The sequence below is a fragment of the Salvelinus namaycush genome, chromosome 19 (assembly GCF_016432855.1).
Source record: "Salvelinus namaycush isolate Seneca chromosome 19, SaNama_1.0, whole genome shotgun sequence".
In the NCBI taxonomy this organism is placed as follows: domain Eukaryota; kingdom Metazoa; phylum Chordata; class Actinopteri; order Salmoniformes; family Salmonidae; genus Salvelinus; species Salvelinus namaycush.
The window spans coordinates 49,822,325-49,840,165 of record NC_052325.1 but is presented as its reverse complement, the minus strand read 5'-3'; the positions used below and the strand labels follow the sequence as shown (position 1 = coordinate 49,840,165).

General features: G+C 42.4%; 1 protein-coding gene across 3 annotated transcripts in view; it reads right to left on the bottom strand.

Moving 5' to 3' along the window:
- Nucleotides 1-2,885: 2,885 nt before the first annotated feature.
- The window catches only part of LOC120064487 (collagen alpha-3(VI) chain-like), an 80,819-nt gene continuing 65,863 nt past the window's right edge, over nucleotides 2,886-17,841 (bottom strand). Inside the window, exons 33-44 of one of the 3 annotated variants that reach the window (XM_039015097.1) lie at nucleotides 17,328-17,833; nucleotides 16,924-17,032; nucleotides 15,898-16,599; nucleotides 15,540-15,648; nucleotides 13,147-13,202; nucleotides 12,696-12,956; nucleotides 12,184-12,267; nucleotides 9,702-9,887; nucleotides 9,199-9,249; nucleotides 4,992-5,177; nucleotides 4,109-4,225; nucleotides 2,886-3,779 (exon numbers count right to left, since the gene is read on the bottom strand). In XM_039015097.1, the coding sequence (XP_038871025.1) occupies nucleotides 3,739-3,779; nucleotides 4,109-4,225; nucleotides 4,992-5,177; nucleotides 9,199-9,249; nucleotides 9,702-9,887; nucleotides 12,184-12,267; nucleotides 12,696-12,956; nucleotides 13,147-13,202; nucleotides 15,540-15,648; nucleotides 15,898-16,599; nucleotides 16,924-17,032; nucleotides 17,328-17,833 (2,408 nt within the window). In that variant the 3' untranslated portion in view covers nucleotides 2,886-3,738. The remainder of the gene's footprint in view (nucleotides 3,780-4,108; nucleotides 4,226-4,991; nucleotides 5,178-9,198; nucleotides 9,250-9,701; nucleotides 9,888-12,183; nucleotides 12,268-12,695; nucleotides 12,957-13,146; nucleotides 13,203-15,539; nucleotides 15,649-15,897; nucleotides 16,600-16,923; nucleotides 17,033-17,327; nucleotides 17,834-17,841) is intronic. The other 2 variants (XM_039015098.1, XM_039015099.1) reach the window with 2 other exon arrangements.

Sequence of the window (17,841 nt, the reverse complement as noted above, 5' to 3'; positions counted from 1 at the left end):
AAACCCTAACCCCTCATCCCTAGGCACTTATGTACATATAACTACTTGATAGGTGTAAGCAATAGGGTGAATGCACTTTGAAGTACATCTCTGCTCTGTTAAAGTACACTGAAGAAAAGCTATTTTATTGATCATAGTGAATTAGGAGTATAAATTAAACAGGTTACCATTTCCCACCAACATTAGACAATCATAAAGAAAGCCCTTAAATTGCTGAAATAAATAAATCAAATCAATTATGAGAATAATCAGATTAACCAATACCTGACACAGACATTGTGGTTTATTGGGAAAATTGGAGTACCTTGAACCAAGTGGTTTTGATGTTCAAATCCCAGGTGAGGATGTTGAATAATAATTACTGTATAAATGCACAATGTAAACATGTACATCAAAGTGTGTCAAATATATAGCACTGTGTGTGAGAGTATCCCTAACCTTGCCAACAGACAAAGAGATGTCACTGGTTCACCAAACAGGGCCTTGATTGGCTTAGCAACAGCCTCAAGGTGTAATGAAACACTTCTTGGTGGGAGAACGTGTCTTTGGGACCATTAGGCGACGTCCTGACAACTGATACACAGAAATGTTCCCATAAAATGTGTGAACATTTGTATTTTATCTTCTGTGTATGTTTGGTGGAATAATCTCCTAACCCTCAGAAACCTGGACGCGTGAATGTTCTTGCAACGTTCCCATGAAATGTGTCTAGAACATTAATATCGACTACATGTTCTGACAACATGGCAACTATGTTCTGTGTATATTTGGTGGGGCGTCGATGGAATATTCTCCCAACCCACAGAAAACCCACAGAAAACTGGACACATGAAAGTTCTTGCAACGTTCCCATGAAACGTGTCTAGAACGTTAATATCTTAAATTCTGAGAACATGGTAACCGTGTTTTGGATAAGATGTATTTGACCTTAAGGGGATGGTCTCTTGGAAACATTCCTTGTACATCATGGAAACATTCCAAAGATAGCGTTATTAAATGACCTACTGTAATGAAACTCTTAAGGGAATGTTCTCTAAAGTTATGGGAACGCTTCCCCCAAAAATGTATTCACTCACTGTCCCACAAAATCATCCTGTTGTCCCACATCCGGGTAGTTTAAAGGTGGTCATCCTAGTCAAAAATCATAATCAAACATGGGCTTGCCTTGACAGTCTTGCATGGCCCAATCAAAAAAGCGGTTATCTTTTGATACAGCAATACTCCCAAAGGGGTTCAAGGAACGTTCAGTCAAAAAGTTGGGACACTGTTGCTTGTTGATTCGTGTTAGCATGGCGATCAACATGAAATAGATTGGGGTAGTTAAATGCTTTTCCCTCCTTGATCCAAATGTCTCATTTGCATATGACTTTAGGAACGTTTTTGTGAAGGGTACAGTCCTGTCTTGGCCATCAAAACTACTGCAGAGGCAGGACATCTGGAGTTACTGTGCTGAGTTGGAGAAGGGGGCCAGTGACTCCCCTTACAGTACTAAGCTCAAATTCATAATTCACCTCTTCCTCCACAGTCCCCAGAACAGTTTGAGCTCCTTGGACGTGACCTGTGAATGTTCAGGGTAATCTTTGTAGCCAGCATGAAAGTGCAAGACAAAATGTGCAGACTTAGTGTTTCAAAGGTGAGAGGCGCACTGTAAACTATTTGGACGAGGCCACCATTATCCCTGCCTATGAAATGAAAGGGTCAGTGTCGCTTTCATCCACATAAAGGGATACTTCGGGATTTTGGCAATTTTTATCTACTTTCCAGGAGTCCAATGAAGTCGTGGATACCACTTTTATGTCTCTGTGTGCGGTTTACTAACTAGCATTTGCGCAGTGACTGGAAGTCTATGGGTATCTGCTCATTGCTCTAATGCTAGTTAGCATTAGCTTGCGAAACTACCTCTAACTCCCAGTCCTACTTAGCGAGACAGGTCAAGACAAGTTGATGTTTGTGATGAAGATCAATAATAGACCACAGATAAATACTTTCTCGTCGCAATGAACACGAATTTGATCACTTAGAAGATGAATGCATCAACTTAATGAGTACAGTAGTAAGCCAACCATACCATGGCAATTCTATTTTCAACAGTGGAATATAATACTTAAATGGTGCTAGTAGTCCCATCTCAACTTTCTACACTGGTTAGATGATCAATCCCTAAACTCATGTGACTTATGTTCGCCGGTAAGTGCTTTGCTGGACCTTTTCCTAGTCCTCTCACAAATTATCAAAAATGTATGTTGTGTCAGTATCAGATGCACACACACACACACACTGTTAGTACAGGATCTCTCACTCTGTTAAAGATGCACGCTCAAACTTTTGTATAATTTCAGACAGTCGTTTTGAAAATGGCACTCACGAGCCAAAACTGGCCCCCTTTGTTTGTTTACTATGTCATCCATTTGTGTACTACACCATTCATTTGGTGTGATATGCTACGAATGTAACAGTTTGTATGATATCATACACATTTTGCAATTTGTGTGATATGTTACGAATCCAATTCATGCAATATGTTACGAATTTGTTGTGCTTTAAGATCTTCCTTTTTCACTTTTGGCCTGTGTCTCTTTCTTGGTCACTCTGACATTTCCCAGGCCCCAAGGAACAGTCAGTACTTTACAAGGGCTTTGCTCTCAAACTGAGTCCTCTACCAGATTTCCTCCAGCCTTACAGGCCCAGACCCTGAATTTCCTCTTTAACACAGTACTGTCCATTTGATTCCCATGTTCAAAAATAGAGTTTCATCGGTTTAATTCCTTCCCTCTGAATTTTCTCCAGTCTTTTGCTCTTTGATTCTATGTTTTGATGTTAGATACACAGCGTGCTGCATAGATGGTGATTCAAGAGATCAAAAAGAAGAAATTCAATGCTCGAGCTTATTAGAAAGTCTAATTCATTTTTATTTCCCCCCGTTCCCAGATGAAACACAAAGTTCAGTAAAACAAAACAAAAAACAGCTTGACAAGTACATTCCATCTTCAAAAACTGGAACATGTGTTTGAGGCAGTGGTTCCAGAAGTGCATTTACGTTACAGGATGAATTCCTTTCGACGCTGAGAAATTGGTTGAACTCATTATATACACACTGCCAGGTAGGACTTGTGTTAACATCAGCGTGAACTCTGCAACTAGGAGAGTATTTGGCATGGTGAGGGAAAGTAAATTGGGGGATATATCAAATCAAATGTTATTCATCACATGCTTCGTAAACAACATGTGTAGAGTAACAGTGAAATGCTTACTTGCTTATTATATAGTGAAGTAAAATAAACCTATGATGACCCTTTCAAAGTCATTGTGGACCTGTGTGTGAATGTGAGTGTGTGTGTGTGTATGTGTAAATAACAATTTATTGATCATCTCTGTCCCAAGATGTTCATACACATACATTTTAATTATAAAAACTTATTCTCATGAGTTTATTATTTTATGAAAACATATGGTGTAACTGTTGCAGAATTTTACATTACAAACACTGGACGTACTCTGCAATTCCATCAGAGAAAACAAAAAAACCCTATGTAGCACCAGTAGGAAATATCATGCAGCAAAAATTGTGTTGCTTTCATTTTGTGAAAAAGACTACTTCAAGATTGTTTTTGATCAAATCCTGTTCATGGAATCCAGTGCAGCCACCTTTCCTTTGGTATAGCTTTTCTTTGGCCATTTTAGTTTGATTTTCTTCCGAATCTCAGAAGAGGAATGCGTTGACAATGAATCAAAGTCCTCCTATGTTCGTATTGCGGCAATGACTCCTTGGTTGACAGGTGCTGTCGGTGAAAAGCAGGGAAGAAGACAAAACATGATTTCAAAAAATAAACCAATTCTCCCTGCATTTTGGAGTTTCCCTTATTTGATCTTGTTCTGAGGGCAGGTCTACCTCGACTGCAGAAATAAATGTGATTGGTTAACGTTAGTCATGAAATGTGACTGGTTAAGTTTAGACACGTAATCCCAATTGGCTAAGGTTAGGGTTAGGTGTTGGGTTAAGTTTATAAAATACATGTTATTGGTAAAGGTTAGGGGTTGTGGTAAGATTCGAAAGAGCAACTTTGCATATAGAACACTTTGTTACGCCCCCATTCTACCACCAACCTACCACCGAGCGAGCCTTTTCTTCTCTTTCCTTTCATTCTCACTCGTCGCTGTGAGTGCCGCTCGGGGTTTGCACGGCTTTCATCCAACCAATCCCATGCCTTTTGCCCTCGAGGCAGAGCTGCCCTCAGGACAAGATTGAAGGAAAACTCCACTGAGCATTTATTTACACATACAGAATATTTGCAATAGCATGTCTGTCCTTGAGAAATTAGTTTTAGGTGGATTGACAGATGGAACATCTCTCAGCAACGGGTATGGCTGAAATAGCCGAATCCACTCATTTGAAGTGGTGTCCACATACTTTTTTATATATAGTGTAGATCTAACTACAAGGAGGTGAGTAGACAGTCAACGGTTAGATTACTAGATAAATACACAGAGTATACGAAACATTACGAACACTTTCCTAAAATGGAGTTGCATTTTGGGTGGTGGACCAGTCTTGATACACACGTGAAACTGTTGAGTGTGAAAAACCCAGCAGCGTTGCAGTTCTTGACACAAACTGTTGCACCGGGCACCTACTACCACACCCGGTTCAACGGCACTTAAATCTTTTGTCTTTCCCATTCACCCTCTGAATGGCACACATACACAATCCTTATCTCACTTGTTTCAAGGCTTAAAAATCCTTCTTTAACCTGTCTCCTCCCCTTCATCTATACTGATTGAAGTGGATTTAACAAGTTCTTAATGTTTTGTATACTCAGTGTTTACAGACCGACGACTAAATAGATGGACATAGACAGTTCGACAGACACCAGCAACTAAATATAATTATTGTAAAAATAGACGGACTAGATGAATGAATGGAAAAATAGATGTACAGGCAATAGCAGAGACAGACAAAGGCACACACAGATATGATGACTAGCTAGACCCACCTGCTTTTCCACAGGCCTTCTCACACTCCTCTTGAGTTTCGAAGCGATTCTGGTTGCCGCCACAGCCTCCGTACCAGAAGCGTGAGCAGCTCCTGCTGAGTGCATCGTAGTGCCACTTGAGAACAAACTTTGCGCATGCGCCTTCCTCTTTGGGGAGCTGACAGATTTTCACTCCTGTCAAGGCCGCTGTGAGGGAGACGAGAATAGGCAGGCCAATGAATATGTGTCCGACAGGGTTCGAAAACCAGGGTTAAGCCGTTTAGCCAAAGCCTATGCATTGCGCACATAGCAAAGCAAGGACACCGCAGAACACGTGCTCTGAAAAGGTACACTGTTAGGATATAATACAATGGTGTAGCTAAGGACATGTTTTTGCAGGTGTAGTGTGTACAGAACATGTTTCATGCAGTGGGAATGAAAATCGAATGACATCCAACGTCAATAAACATGTTGTCAGTTTTTGTTTGTGGAGACATGTTGGAATTCATTTCAGGATAACACAAAACAGTGACATCTGTTATCCATTGACGTGACATCTGTTTATGTTGAATATTTGTCCACGTGTTTTTGAGGATGCCTGTATGATCCAATAGTTGATCCAATAGTGTATTAATTGTAACATAATAGAGGTGAATATGATATACAACTTGAGAGAAAGTACTCCCCACCACAAGCCATTCCTTCTACAAACTCAAGATCTCAAATATAGTTTACAGTACTACAGATCATAATAAGAACTCTCTGCCGCCCATTTAGGCCAAGACCTAGGAAAACTAAGTCTGACAGTGAACCACATAATCAGGCTCATTGATGCAAAGTTCACTAGTCCAAAACACAATGAACCCTGCAAAGAATAGCCCTCTTCATTAATTTGCTCCACGCTTATGACTTGGCCCAGTCTCAGGGAAGACTACAGTTTAACTTTCCCTTTCTCCATGCTTGGCTTTTCACTCATTCCATACTTCATTCAGAGGCAATGGAGGGTTTTTTGCCAGACACAAAGGGGATCTTTGTTTGCAAAGTGAACACAGACCGAGGAAATTGTGTTACGCAATGTATATGACCTGCTACAGTAGAGTTTATATATCAGGGTTTTCCACGGATCTGGGCAAGAGGACCGAATTTAAATCATGTTTCAGTTGAGAATCAGGGTTGCCTGCCTGAAACCTAGACATGTTGGTTTAGGAGGAAATGCTTTCATGTTTATGTCAGCTGAACCGCAAAGCATTTGGATGACGCACTAAACAGCGATCAAAGACGGTCATATGTTCTACAGAGGTAGTTGGAATGGATCAGGCTGTAATGTATTAAGATGAGAGACCACAACTAAATGTGAGGCATGTTTTTTCCACCAAAGTCTGAGAATAGTGGTCCTTTGTAGCTCAGTTGCTAGAGCATGGTGCTTGTAATGCCAGGGTAGTGGGTTTGATTCCTGGGACCACCCATGTGTAAATTGTATGCACTCATGACTAAGTTGCATTTGATAAAAGCATCTACTAAATGGCATATACACTGAATGTACAACACATTAGGAATATTGAGTTGCACCCCCTTTTGGCCTCAGAACAGCCTCAATTCGTCGGGGCATGGACTCTACAAGGTGTCAAAAGCATTCCAAAGAGATGCTGGCCCATGTTGACTCCAATGCTTCCCACAGTTGTGTCAAGTTGGCTGGTTGGATCTCTACTCCGAATAGCTCGTTCCATCTCATTCCACAGATGCTCAATTGGATTGAGATCTGGTGACTGGGAAGGCCACTGCAGTAATCAAAAGTCACTGTCATTTTCATGGAACCATTCCTGGACAATCCTAGCGTTGTGGCATGGGGCATTATCCTGCTGAAAAAATCGATTTGTAGATGGGTACACTGCTGGCATGAAGGGATGCACCTGGGAATGATGTTCAGATATCCTGTGACATTCAAACGTTGCTCCACTTTTATCAAGGGGCCCAATGTGTGCCATGGAAACATATCCCACACCATCACACCACCAACTTGCAATGTTGACACACGGCATGACGGATGCATGTACTCATGTGGTTTTCTCCATACCCTAGTCCTCCCATCAGCATGAAACAGCAGGAACCGGGATTCATCAGACCAGGCAATGTTTTTACAAAACTCCAGTGTCCAGTGTTTTCGTTCCTTAGCCCACTGCAACTGCAATTCCTTGTTTTTTGCTGAAAAAAGTGGAACTATGTAAGGTCGTGGGCTGCCATACTGCTTTTGTGTCAAGGTAATCTTCTAAGGGTCTTTGGGCACCAATGTTGTACTGGACTGTCAGTTGACTAACTGTCTGTTGCTTTGTCAGCCTCTTTTGTCCTCTTTCATCAATGACCCTCTTCGACTACTGGCCTGCTGTTAGCTGGGTGTCTTTTGGGTGGAGGACCATTCTTGATAGCAGATGGGAAACTGTTGAGTGTGAAAAACCCAGCAGAGTTGCAGTTCTTGACACAATCAAACCGGTGCGCCTGGCACCTACTACCATACCCTGTTCAAAGGCACTTAAATATTTTGTCTTGCCCATTCACCCTCTAAATAGCACACGCACAATTCCATGTCTGAATTGTTTCAAGGCTTACAAATCCTTCTTTAACCTGTCTCCTCCCCTTCATCTACACTGATTGAAGTGGATTTAATAGATGACATCACCATCAAGGGATCATAGCTTTCACCTGGATTTACCTGGTCAGTCTATGTCATGGAAAGAGCTGATGTTACTAATGTTTTGTACACTCAGTGAATATTATGTACTGAACGAAAATATAAACGCAACATGTAAAGTGTTGGTCCCATGAGCTGAAATAAAAGATCCCAGAAATGTTCCCTACTGTACGCACAAAAAGCTTATTGCTCTCCAATTTTGTGCACAAATGTTTTGTTTACATCCCTGTTGGTGTTATCTTTGCCAAGATAATGTATCCACCTGACAGGTGTGGCATATCTTAAAGCTGATTAAACAGCATGATCATTACACAGGTGCAGGGGACAATAAAAGGCCACTCTAAAATGTGAAGTTTTGTCACACAACACAATGCCACAGATGTCTCAATTCTTCACAGAGCATGCAATTGGCATGACAACTCAAGAATGTCCACCACAGCTGTTGCCAGTTAATGTAATTTTAATTTCTCTACTATAAGCCGCCTCCAACATCGTTTTAGAGAATTTGGCAGTATGTCTAACTGGCCACACAACCACAGACCATGTGTAACCACGCCAGTCCAGGACCTCCACATCCAGCTTTTTCACCTGCAGAATGTTTGAGACCAGCCACCCGGACAGCTGATGAAACTGTGGCTTTGCACAACCAAAGAATTTCTGCACAAACTGTCAGAAACCATCATCTGCATGCTCGTAGTCCTCACTAGGATCTTGACCTGACTGCAGTTCGGCGTTGTAACCATCTTCAGTGGGCATATGCTCACCTTCGATAGCCACTGGCATGCTGGAGAAGTGTGCTCTTCACAGATGAATCCCGGTTTCAACTGTACCGAGCAGATGACAGACAGCGTGTATGGTGTCATGTGGGCGAGTGATTTGTGCCCCATGGTGGCGGTGGAGTTATGGTATGGGCAGTCATAAGCTACGGACAATGAACACAATTGCATTTTTTCGATCGCAATTTGAATGCACAGAGATACCGTGACGAGATCCTGAGACCCATTATCGTACCATTCATCCACCGCCATCACCTTATGTTTCATCATGGTAATGCACAGCCCCATGTCGCTAGGATCTGTACACAATTCCTGGAAGCTGAAAATCTCCCAGTTCTTCCATGGCCTGCATACTCACCAGACATGTCACCCACTGAGCATGTGTGGGATGCTCTGGATCGACGTGTATGACAGTGTGTTCCAGTTCCCGCCAATATCCAGTTCGCACAGCCATTTATTAGGAGTGGGACAACATTCCACAGACCACACTCAACAGCTTGATCAACTCTGACTGGTTTTCTGATCCACGCCCCTACCTGTTTTTTTTAAAGGTATCTGTGACCAACATAAGCATATCTGTATTCCCAGTCATGTGAAATCCATAGATTAGGGCCTAATTAATTAATTTAAATTGACTGATTTCCATATAAAACCAGTCAGTATGTGGTGTGACCACCATGCAGCACAACACATCTTCTAACTCAGTAAAATCTATGAAATTGTTGCATTTATATTTTTTTCAGTGTATATTAATAGCTTTACTTACCGGGAGCTGGAAGGATCTCAGTCTGAAGCTGTTCCACTTGTTGCTGAGGTTCTGGTGATGTAGAATAGGAAAAAAACAAGAGTTTTTGAAGTCAACCTTTTACCAACTGATCTACAACAACCCATAACACTTTAATTGAACGATATTTCATAGAACTGTTTTTACACTGATAGCATGATATAATAGATGTTGTGTACAGTCATGATAGGTGACTTTGGTGTATGTCACATGAAATAACACTCAAGTAACAATATACAAAAGTACCACGGTTAGCTTATCAGCTAGCTAACCAGGTAGCATAGCTTATCAGCTAGCTAACCAGGTAACATAATATGCATTCACTTTCAAAAGCATGTCATTAGCTATCAGGACTGCTTAAAACAGCTGTTATCAAGCAAAAGACAGTCTACAATTGGCTACTTAGTTAGTTTGTCAAATTAGACCAGTCAGGTGCAAAGAGCCTCTACAAGCGTTCAGAAAACCTGGCAACAAGGACCACTCACCTGACCTCATGCAGCGTTTCAAGCACTGGGCTTCAGTCTCGAACCTATTGCCATTGCCTTCACAACCACCGTACCAGAACTGGGTACAGATCCCATTCTTTCTGTCAAAGAACCACTTAGCCTGATGGTTTTTGCACGCCAATCCAGGGTCAAAGTCAAGAGAGCATGGGTCTGTGAGCTCGTTAGCTAGAACATGCAAAAACAAGACCAGTCACAAGAGGGGTAAGAGAGAGGAGAGAGGTATTAGTATGGTTAAGATGAACATCACCCATCTAAAAGCATATTTGAGTTATTGTGAGCCAGTTGTCAGCCATCACTAAACAGTAAGTAATTCATATGTAATGAAATTGTTAATGGCTAGAAGTGTTTGAAAAGTGAAAGCAGAACATTTGTTAGGAAATTAAATGTATCTCATTGCTGGTAAATGAAACTCGTGAAAATCAATTAGTAGGACTAGTGCACATTACAGTGGTTGAACATCTGCAATTAATATTGTGAGTAGTTTTGAACAGTAAATTGTTCATTGTGAGTCGAGTGGAAAAGGTAGGAGTTGTACAGTAGCATAGGTTTCTATTGGTGAATTGTTGAGATGAAAGAATAATAGCCATATTCAATAAACTGCTCTTCCATTAACGATGTTGCTATCAGAGTTAATATATGTTAATGTTAGTACATTTTAGTAATTTATTAGGTCTGTGGCTGTGCGATCTCCGTGATATGCAGCGAAACCACCATCTGTACTTAATCCTGTTGAGCCAACTCCACAAGTACCTCTCGGGTAATGCTGAGAAAGTACATGAATTGATCCACAGTCTTGGACTCAAGCGTACCTGTCAAAACCACCCTACGATAAAGTCCTTTCTGCTTTGCACATTACATAGTGCTAGTATAGCATGTCCCTATTGACAATCAGCACAACAGTTTTCAGCTGTGCTAACATAACTGCAAAAGGGTTTTCTAATGATCAATTAGCCTTTTAAAATGATCAACTTGGATTAGCTAACACAATGTGCCATTGTAACACAGGAGTGATGGTTGCTGATAATGGGCCTCTGTACGCCAATGTAGATATTACATAAAAAATCTGCCGTTTCCAACTACAATAGTCATTTACTACATTAACAATGTCTACACTGTATATCTCATCAGGTTGATGTTATTTTAATGGACGAAAAAAAAGGCTTTTCTTTCAAAAACAAGGACATTTCTAAGTGACCCCCAAACTTTTGAATGGTAGTGTATTTATATAATATATACAGTATATATCATATGACATGTACATAGATCATGAATATATACAGTATGTCTATAATCAAAATATCAGCAGTCACTATGACAACTATTGTAGATGACCTCACCTCTTAGCTATTACTACCTTATGTTTCTACCATATGGGAACGCTTGCAGTGGCCTCACGCCAAGGCTCAACATGTGAGCAATAAATCTTCATCAATGGAGTTATTTTCCACAAGACATTTTAGACTTTGTAGGTTTTGCACTGAAAAATAGCCTGCAGATATTGCAGGTTTACAGCTCTGATGGCCCTGCAACCTATTTATTTTAAGACAGTTTTCGGGTCTCTCACTGTAAAAGCTACAGGCACTAAAATAACACTGACGATATTGTCTTGTCAGTGAACAGTTCTGTTGTTTATCAAGTAACATTCTCCTCTGGACTTCTTGGCTCCACACTGAGTTTGCACAATTTGATTTCCATGATATAGACTGACCAGGTGAAATCTATGATCCCTTATCGATGTCACCTGTCAAGAACTACAACGCTGCTGGGTTTTTCATGCTCAACAGTTTTCCATGTGCATCAAGAATGGTCCACCACCCAAAGGACATCCAACCAACTTGACATAACTGTGGAAAGCATTGGAATCAACATGGGCCAGCATCCCTGTGGAACACTTTCGACACCTTGTAGAGTCCATACCCCGACGAATGGAGGCTGTTCTGATGGCAAAAGGGGGTGCAACTCAATATTAGGAATGTGTTCCTCATGTTTTGTACATTCCGTGTATATTAAAAGCACATTTGTTATTTTCTTTAAGGCCCACTCTGATATTTACAGACGTATTTCATATTTTAAACGAATTATATATGAGTGGGCTTTTAACTTGAAAATGATGGAGCATCATGTGTGATAAAGCTTAATGTGCTTTGAAGAGTGATGCTGCTCAATACTGTTGGATTAATTGTGGTAACAACAATGCGGTCAATGAAAATCCAAACACAATGAATTCTCATTAGAGACCATTAGATAGAAACAAAGGGGAACGCTTCTCAAAAGTAGAGGCGGGCCCTTTTTGAGTTTGAATTGCAAGTTCCCATGGGGCAAATCAATTGTCCTCAATGCCTAATAAATCAGCTAACTGTTTAAAGAAAACCTGGTTTAAATCACGCCGACCATCTTTCTCGCTCACACACACACACAAATACACACATGCACACACACACACACGACAGGTGTCACTCACCAATCTCTGGTTTGTCCAGTGGTGCAGTGGCTATGATACCAGTCACCTCCATGGGAGCAGCGACCTTATGCTCTGCTGCTGCTTCTGTCCAATCAGACATTACATAACAATGGTCAGTGGATTCAGTTAAAACAATATTTATGGATGTTGTGTGGCTTGTCTGCCAACAGGTGACTTGTTTTGTTTTGTCTTACATTACAAAAAGGAACAAATTCCAATGAAATATATGAACGCCAAGAAGATATTGACGAAACAGCAAAAGCCCCTATAATCATTGCTTGGATGTTCCACAACAATAAACCAATAGTCATTTCATTATCATAATAACAATGAATTTGAAATTTTATTTTTCCGAATAATAAAGGCCTACTGTACAGTATACACATAACTATCAATCACTCTGGCGAAACTGTGATCATTGACTATGGATTTCAGGTTGACATCACCATTGCAGAGTAAAACAGGTAACCTAAGCACACCAGACAATCACTGTGGTGTGTTCATGGACTTACTGGTGGTAATAATGCCTTTGTGTACGGCCGCAACGTGGCCCTGGGCGGTGTGTGTGGTCACCACGGCGTGGTAGGTCTGGGCGCTCTCCAGGCCGCCTACAGTGAGCTCCGTGCCTGTCACATTCCTCCTCAGCACCAGTGTGTGGTCGCGCAGGCGCGTCACCACCACCTCGAAGTAGGCTATGAGCTTAGGGTCCGGGCTGGCCCAGCGCAGGGTCAGGCCACTGGAAGTGGCATTGGCTACGTGCAACTCCTCTTGGTCTAGTGGTCAAACCCGGTGGTATTTACACACACGCAAAAATAACACACAAGCAGACAATAAAATCACAGTCAAAAAACAAAACACACACATTGACAATTGAAATAGTCTTTGAACCACCACGGGAAATGGGGATTGATTTATTGAACTGGATGTAAACCCTGCTATTTCATTTTATATTTCATGTCTTACCTTTGTGCTTTCTTGGATGGACTGCCTGGTGATTTTCATGGTGTTTTTGATGTTTCCTACACATAGAGTGGATTATTGACACAGAATATATAAGATTCTACCAGTGGAGGCTCCTCAGAGGAGGAAAGGGAGGACCATCCTACTCAGTGAATTTCAGAAACATTTAATATAATGAAACTTTAAAAAAGTTATCCTTTTTAGATAAAACTATACGAAATATATGTTGCCAAATACCTGATTAAAACACACTGTTTTGCAATGAATGTCTACAGTAGTCTCAACAGCACCCTCTAGGGTAGCACCAAGTTGTAACCGGAGGACAGCTATTTTCCATCCTCCTCTGGCTACATTGACTTCAATACAAAACATATTTTTCTCATGCTGCTCACCCCCTTCCACAGACCTATGGTAATTAGACGACTTCCAGACGACATCCTCCAACCAATCAAAGCCTTTGCAGTATGAACTGACATGTTGTCCATCCAATCAAAGGATCAGAGAGTGAACTTAGTTCTATGCATGTGTGGTTAAGAAGCTTGGGTGAGTTGGTGACATTGTTGGACAGATTGAGAATGAGAGTTGATTTTTGGGGGGATATTATTCAATTCAAATTAGGAGATGGAGGAGGTAGATTATATATTGTTTTCTTGGTTTTAGAACTTTATTTTTGTAACTTTAGTAGCAAGTAGTTAGCTAGCTAGCTACCAGAGTGCAGTTTTCTCTGCCAGAATGGCTAGCTAACGCTAATGACAATGAAGTGGATTTCTTATTGAAGAACCCCTTTCGTGCCCAGATCAGTTTCAAGCTTCTGGAAAAAACCTGCATTGATCATGTAATGGATGAAGGTCTGCATATTCCAACAGCGCAACACAACAAGAAGGTAAGAAGAAACAGGGATACAGCATTTTGGGGCATGTAAGAGTTGGCCATTGTAAACAATGGCTCGTTGCGGGATGAAGCAAGGGGGCACAATGAGAGGGAAAGTTCCGCTAACAAGGGCAACGATAAGGAGCTTGCAAAGATAATTGCACATTACGATGCTTTACTTGGTGAACATATGGACGTTTCTACTGTCTTCTCTGGATTGTCAAAATCAATTCAGAATGATTTGAAAGCTTCCATTGCATCAACTATTGAAAGTGGCAAATGGATGAGACCACAGACATCAGCTGTCACTCACAGTTAGTTATCATCAAGTATGTGGATGATCAGGGCTTCATTCAGGAACGTTTGTTGGGCTACTTTCAAGTGTCAAGTGGGTGAAATATGCAGTCTGTTTGACTTTGTTAATTCTTAGATGTCTGCGTTTAACTTCATGGAGAACCTTGCTGCCCAAACCTATGATGGCACTACTGTAATGGAATTAACTAATCTTCTATTTGTATTTACTTCTAAGTTCCTCCTGTTCCCTGATTAAGAGGGCATGACCTCTTTGATATGAACAGAAGCCATGTCTCATATGCCCTCTCATCCACTGGCACATTGAACGTTTCCATTCCAAGCCCTGTGAGTAGCCCTGTCATTTTTCTCTCGTTACTGTACGTAGAGTCAATTACATAGACAAACACATTCACATTATTACACATCAATGCGAGACACTTCGGAGGATCGTGTCTGTCTCCTGGTGCACCTGTCTGTCTGTCTGTCTGTCTGTCTGTCTGTCTGTCTGTCTGTCTGTCTGTCTGTCTGTCTGTCTGTCTGTCTGTCTGTCTGTCTGTCTGTCTGTCTGTCTGTCTGTCTGTCTGTCTGTCTGTCTGTCTGTCTGTCTGTCTGTCTGTCTGTCTGTCTGTCTGTCTGTATGTTAGTCTATTAAACATTTTAAAATATAGAATTTGTTCACCTAATCCTTGTATCCAGCATTTCCACACCTTGGGCAAATTCATGATTCCTGACATCATTCACATCAATGATTTTACTCCTTGCTTGGACAAACTCATTCTTAGCTCTTTTTTCTAACTGTGTTGTGTTATTGTTGTTTGCCTTCTCAGTCAAATCCTGTCCTGCCCTCAGTGGAAGAGTTGAGCTCTTCTCCAACACCACCCATCCGTGATGAGCCTGTCCTGCACTGAAGCCTCTGAACACCTCAACCCCTGCCCTACACTGAAGTCATGCCTCTGAACACCTCAACTCATGCCTCATACCCTCATTCAATCACCTCTGTGATCCCTTCCCAACACTGTAAGGAACCTTCTCATTCCCTTTCCCCATTATATTTTACTACAAATGTCTTTATTAATTGTTTTAGGTTAAAATAATTGGTCTTTGACGATGCCGTGGGTCTCCAGCCTCTGACTTCTACCAATACATAAACTATAGTGATTTACATGACAATCATGATGAACAATGTCATAATATGATACAAATGTATCATGTAACATGATCTGAATACTCACTCTTGGCTGTGGTGTGATTTGGGGAAGGGGAACTTGGGGAATGGCTGGTCACTCTGGTACCAATGACAGTTTTTGGAGACTTCAGGGGACATGTAGAAAGCGTTCTCAACTGCAGACACAAGAGGAAAAGGACAATCTTCACCTATGGTGTCAACCTGACTAAAAGGCCATTACAACATTTGTAAGTGGTTTCCACAATGTCAACCTGAACGACTGTCAATGTGTCAACCAGTATGTGCATTCAAACTAATTATTGAATTAGCTTTTTCTATGAAAAGCCTGTTATCAGTGAATAAAAGGTGGGCATAAGTCTAACAGGTACTCAAAAGACGGCAACAGTGTGAAATAAAGCACTTACTGCTGAGATACTTGGGCAGCAGTCGGCCAAAGTTCTGAATGTGTTTGTCGTAGAAGTGCGAGGTGCTGGTCAGCCTCTTGAAGAAGACGTCGGACGGCTCACTGGCCATGCGCATCATCACGCGGGCGTCCCTAGCACTCAGCTTCTCGCCAACGCCCAGGATGACCAAGAAATAGCCCTTGCACTTGGCCTCGGTGGCCACGGCAACCAGCCGCTCCTCATCCTCCTCCACTGGGCCTGTCACGAACAAGGTCAGCACCTTGAGGTCACGCTGGTGGGGCGCCCTTTCAAACACCTGCTCCACCGTGTGCTCGATGGCTGCCGCCAGCGCCCGCCCACCCTCCAGTTGGGGCGTTTTGTCCAGGAGGAAGTTGCGGATGTCTTGGGCCGAGCGGTGGTCGGTCAGGCCCACGTCCACGCGGATTGGCGAGCCGCTACTGTTGCGCAGGAACTCGTAGGGTGCCTGCTGGATCACAGCCACACGGGCGTGGTGGATGGATGCCATAGGGTCTGACGAGACTTCAAGCTGCTCTACGATGTGCGCAACGTAGCGTTTAATCTCGGTGAAGACAGTGGGGTAGGTGGTCTCGGAGCTGTCCATGATGAAGGCCATGTCAATGTCCACGTCGGTGGTGGAGGACCTCCTGTCTCTCGACTGCTGAGGGGGGACGTAGTCACAAATTTGGTCTGGAGCGCAGGAGTCTGGAGAATAAATGAACACAGAAATTGTCTCAGGCGTTTTGGCTTTCATTATGTCTTACTGGATTTGTTTGGAAAGCTACTTTTGTTTGGTATGCAACTGTCAATGGCACCAAGAGGCAATGTGCATCCAATAAGCTTACAATAGAAGAACTATGATCAGAAAGAAAGTGTGGACAAATCAGTTACACCATCATAAATAAATTCAAAATGTAGAACACAAGAACACAAGAACACACGTCTTGGGTGTTGAATATAAATGTAAATAACAATTCAATGCAGCATTTGTGTGAAGTCAATCTCTGAGGATATGAGAAAAGCTCTTACCCAGGCAGATGTGGCAGCTCATGACCTTTTGGATAGCCGAGTTGTACTGTGCACTTCCGGGATTAGGCAGTACGATCACCTGACCCAGTGCTGACCCAGTGTTGTTCATCTGACACACAGGGAGGAGGCAATGACAATTCAAAAACATGGCCAGGTCAGCTGACAATAAGACATCTCTGTAAATTCATGTTTAAGTGTTATACACTGATTTCAGGTACCAGAGCAATAGCTACATTCCAATATCTATACTTTCACATTGCATGCCAATATATTCGTTTCTTCTAAATACTATGGTAGTGTAGATAATGGAGCACAGCCAAAATGATTCCCTACTTTGTATTATGGTATCAGAGCAAAACTTTACCCTGTGTAAGAGGGGTCTATTTCTACATCCTTTATATTACCTTCAGGGCTCTGGTGAGCTGGCCATCCTCTTTGTTGACCAGGAACACCGAGGCGATGCCGGAGTCGTAGAGACGGAGGGCCGCGGCGCTGACCGCCCGCTGATCCTTCACTGGCCCGTTGACAAAGAATATGGCCACCTTCCTCATGAGGAAGCCACTGCGCACCCTCTTGAAGGTGTTCTGCGCCAGGAAGTTCATGGCCGTCTCCAGGCTGCGCTGTTTGCGCGTCTGTAATGCCTGCAAGCCTTCCACGCGCTGCACCAGGGAGCGGCGCTTCAGCGCATCGGCAAAGCGGATCTCGGTGGTCACCTCATTGTTGTAGAGGGTGAGGGCCACGCGGGCACCGCGTGGGCAATTGCTCTCGGAGATGGTGATGTTGCCGACCAGGCGGAGCACGGCGTCACGCATGTTGTTGAATGCGGGCCGACCCACGCCATCTGAGGCGTCCAGGGCGAAGGCTAGCTCAGTGGGGTAGAGAGGGCACTCCTGTTGACCATAGCAGCAAGCTGAGAAT